This window comes from Rhagoletis pomonella, unplaced genomic scaffold (assembly GCF_013731165.1).
Source record: "Rhagoletis pomonella isolate Grant_MI unplaced genomic scaffold, Rhpom_1.0 Rhpom_scaffold_00001, whole genome shotgun sequence".
Lineage (NCBI taxonomy): Eukaryota > Metazoa > Arthropoda > Insecta > Diptera > Tephritidae > Rhagoletis > Rhagoletis pomonella.
In genome coordinates, this window is record NW_023458555.1 from 34,830,225 (window position 1) to 34,833,207 (window position 2,983).

The 2,983-nt window shown below is 36.9% G+C and overlaps 1 protein-coding gene across 1 annotated transcript; it reads left to right on the forward strand.

Moving 5' to 3' along the window:
* Nucleotides 1–2,064: 2,064 nt before the first annotated feature.
* Nucleotides 2,065–2,980, forward strand: LOC118744792 (probable RNA methyltransferase CG1239; the record flags this gene model as incomplete). Its single annotated transcript, XM_036478162.1, has 1 exon — nt 2,065–2,980. A coding segment is annotated over exon 1 (858 nt), but the record flags the coding sequence as incomplete, so codon positions are not given.
* Nucleotides 2,981–2,983: the final 3 nt, after the last annotated feature.

Consider the following 2,983-nt stretch of genomic DNA (forward strand, 5'->3'; position numbering starts at 1 on the left):
GTGCGATATGTACCTACATACGTGTATCTATTAGCGCCGGCGGTAACGCTAATGATTTGCATATTTTTTTCATTATTATTTTTTTTTAACGCAGTTACTCTGGTAGCTAGCGTGTGCCACACCGGAAGAAAGGATGAGTGTGAGCTTGTGGGGAAGGTGTGACAACGTTGTACATAGATAATTTGCATAGCATTTTTTCTGGTCACAAATGTTTAGTGGTACGTAAATGTAGCTACATACAACCATATGTACATATATTTTAGTTTTTTTTATATGTGGGTTAATACATATTTGAGTATGTACCCAGTGGGAAAAGGTAGTGTTGGGGAAGGCAAAAAGTAATGGATAGCCCCTATAATCTATGCAGCTATGAAAAAAAAACATACTTGAGTTGCTTCTCAAACTCTTTGTTTGTGTGTGCGTGGCTTCGAAACTACACATCATCCGCTCGCTTACATTGCGATGCATCTTTCCGTTCAAACGTAGTTGTTAATCTTTTCTTGGTAGAAAGAGGTAATGTATTGCCCTTTTTTCCACTGGATAACATACATATAAACTTTGTTACTAACCTTCCGCAGTGGCTTTTTCAGTATTTTTCATTCTGTACATCACATCATCATATCACATGTTTGTAGACTGTGTGGCAATGTGATGTCAAATCACATACGCATGTACATATCGTCGCCGGGGTTAAAGATTGTCGTAAGCGCCATTTTGACGATTTTTAGTTCTAGATGCACTTATATATTTTGAAATAAGGTCTTTCGATTGGTGTTATCAGCTTTTATATATCTCCTTTAGATATTGACTACAACTTCTTCGATAATTTAGTAAACATTTAGTTGGTGATGTAGTCATATTAAACTAATCAATGTCTTAAAAATGGCGTTCTCCATTTTTTGATATCTCCTTTAGTTTCCGAGATATTGAGTAAAAAGTGTCGTTAATTTGGTAGAAATTTTGATCACATCTTGTCGCATTTCATACAAAGTGGACAAATGACGCTTACGGCAAAATATTACTAAAGAATATCCTTCATAAACTCAAAACTAATTAACAATAAACATTAAAAATTAAATAATTTAAGAACCTTGTGAACTAGTAACATTTTCAGAGACTTTGGAGAAAATCTATCTTCGCGGTTTTTGAGAAATTGCATTCCAAACTACAATCGCGATTTCCCACAACCTGCCGAAATTAACATACGACAATCTTTTACCCAGACGACGATATGAATTTTGATATGATATCATAAGATCAAAGCAGTTAATAAGATGCAAGCGAAGTGATATTTCTTGTATGTACCTACATATGTGCATATGTATGTACTTCTGTATGCATACACAAGTAAGCGACGTTGTTACGAAAACGATTCAACCACATAATTTCTTGTTATCGCTTCCTTGGAGTGCTGCTTACTTTGATGTTTCACACCTTTTATGCTAGTTGCACTGCTTCCGATTGTTTAATCAGCTTCAAAGTATGTATTTATGTGGTAAGTTATGCAGCCATATTGCCTATTGGCTTTACATTTCGCCAGCAGTCAGGCTCTTGTTACCGGAACAACCCATATTTGATTATAAACATCCGGTCAATTGCCATCACCTTACCAACATTTCCGAAAAATGTATGCTTTTGCATGTAATGGAACGGTTTTGTGTGCATGAACGCACTATATTTAAAAAAATCCACACTCAATAAAGTTGCAAAAATGTATGTTACTATAAAACGCGCCGAATACAAAAAATTAAATGGCCTTTCCCAAATGGATAACCGTATGCATGGCATGCAGTAGCATAAATAAATCGATTTTTCAAAGCGATCGATTGCAACCAATTAGTCGTTGCATCAAAGGTATATGGAAGAATTTATACATACATATACATGACTTCGTTATATGTACGTTGCCAAGGAGCACCTTTATTGCCTTTAGTGTGAGTTTTTAATAATTTTTTTTCGAGGTACCCTTGTATTTTTGTTCGCTAAATTTTACGATAAATTTGTTAATACACTAATCGGCAAAACGATACCAATTTCATTCTTTATTTCGCGGTCATTGTGAATGATCTCCGTGAAAAGAAGTGGTTATTTAAAAACATGTTTTTTGCAGCAGACTTATTAAATGGATATAAATCACGAATTTACACAAATAACTGAAAAGGAGGCAGGAAAATTAGCCACCAAACGGAAAGTTGCGATTCCCGATGATGAAAGTGAACGCGAAATCAAGAAAACAAAGTTACAGATTGCCTCCCTGACTGCACCGATAACAGCGGAGTCTGGCTGCAATGCAACGATTACAAACGTACAAAATTGCGCGGCAGGAAGAAGTGTTTTACCAGCCAAAGCTGTAGCACATCAAAGTCCCAAGAAGCGGTTACAAATAGATACAACATCTCGTAGCGGCTCCCAACGAAAACAAGCCAAGGAGCGATTTATTTATGGCAACTATAGCCAGTATTATGGATATCGAAATAAGGGGTGCGAATGTCGTGACATACGTCTGGAAGTATTTGCAACGCAACCTGAATTATTCCAAGGCAAGGAAGTGCTCGATATTGGTTGCAATAGTGGTCTAATAACCATGGAAGTAGCAAAACGGTTTGTGGTCAAAAGCATTGTTGGCTTGGACATAGACCGCACACTTATCAACCAAGCGAATAAGGCGCTGGTACGACAAAAGAAAACATTACCTTTGGAAAATGAGTCACGGCGTTTACAACGTTTCCCCTACAATGTAAGCTTTGTGCATGGCAATTACGTGCTACGGGATGACATATTACTTGAGATTGAACACGAACAATTCGATGTTATACTCTGCTTATCGATAACCAAGTGGATACACTTAAATTTTGGAGATGCAGGCTTGAAACAAGCTTTTCGGCGTATGTTTCTGCAACTGCGAAGTGGTGGCAAGCTTATATTAGAAGCGCAGCCATATGATAATTACGGACGTCGAAAGAAAATGACTGTAGGTGAAAAT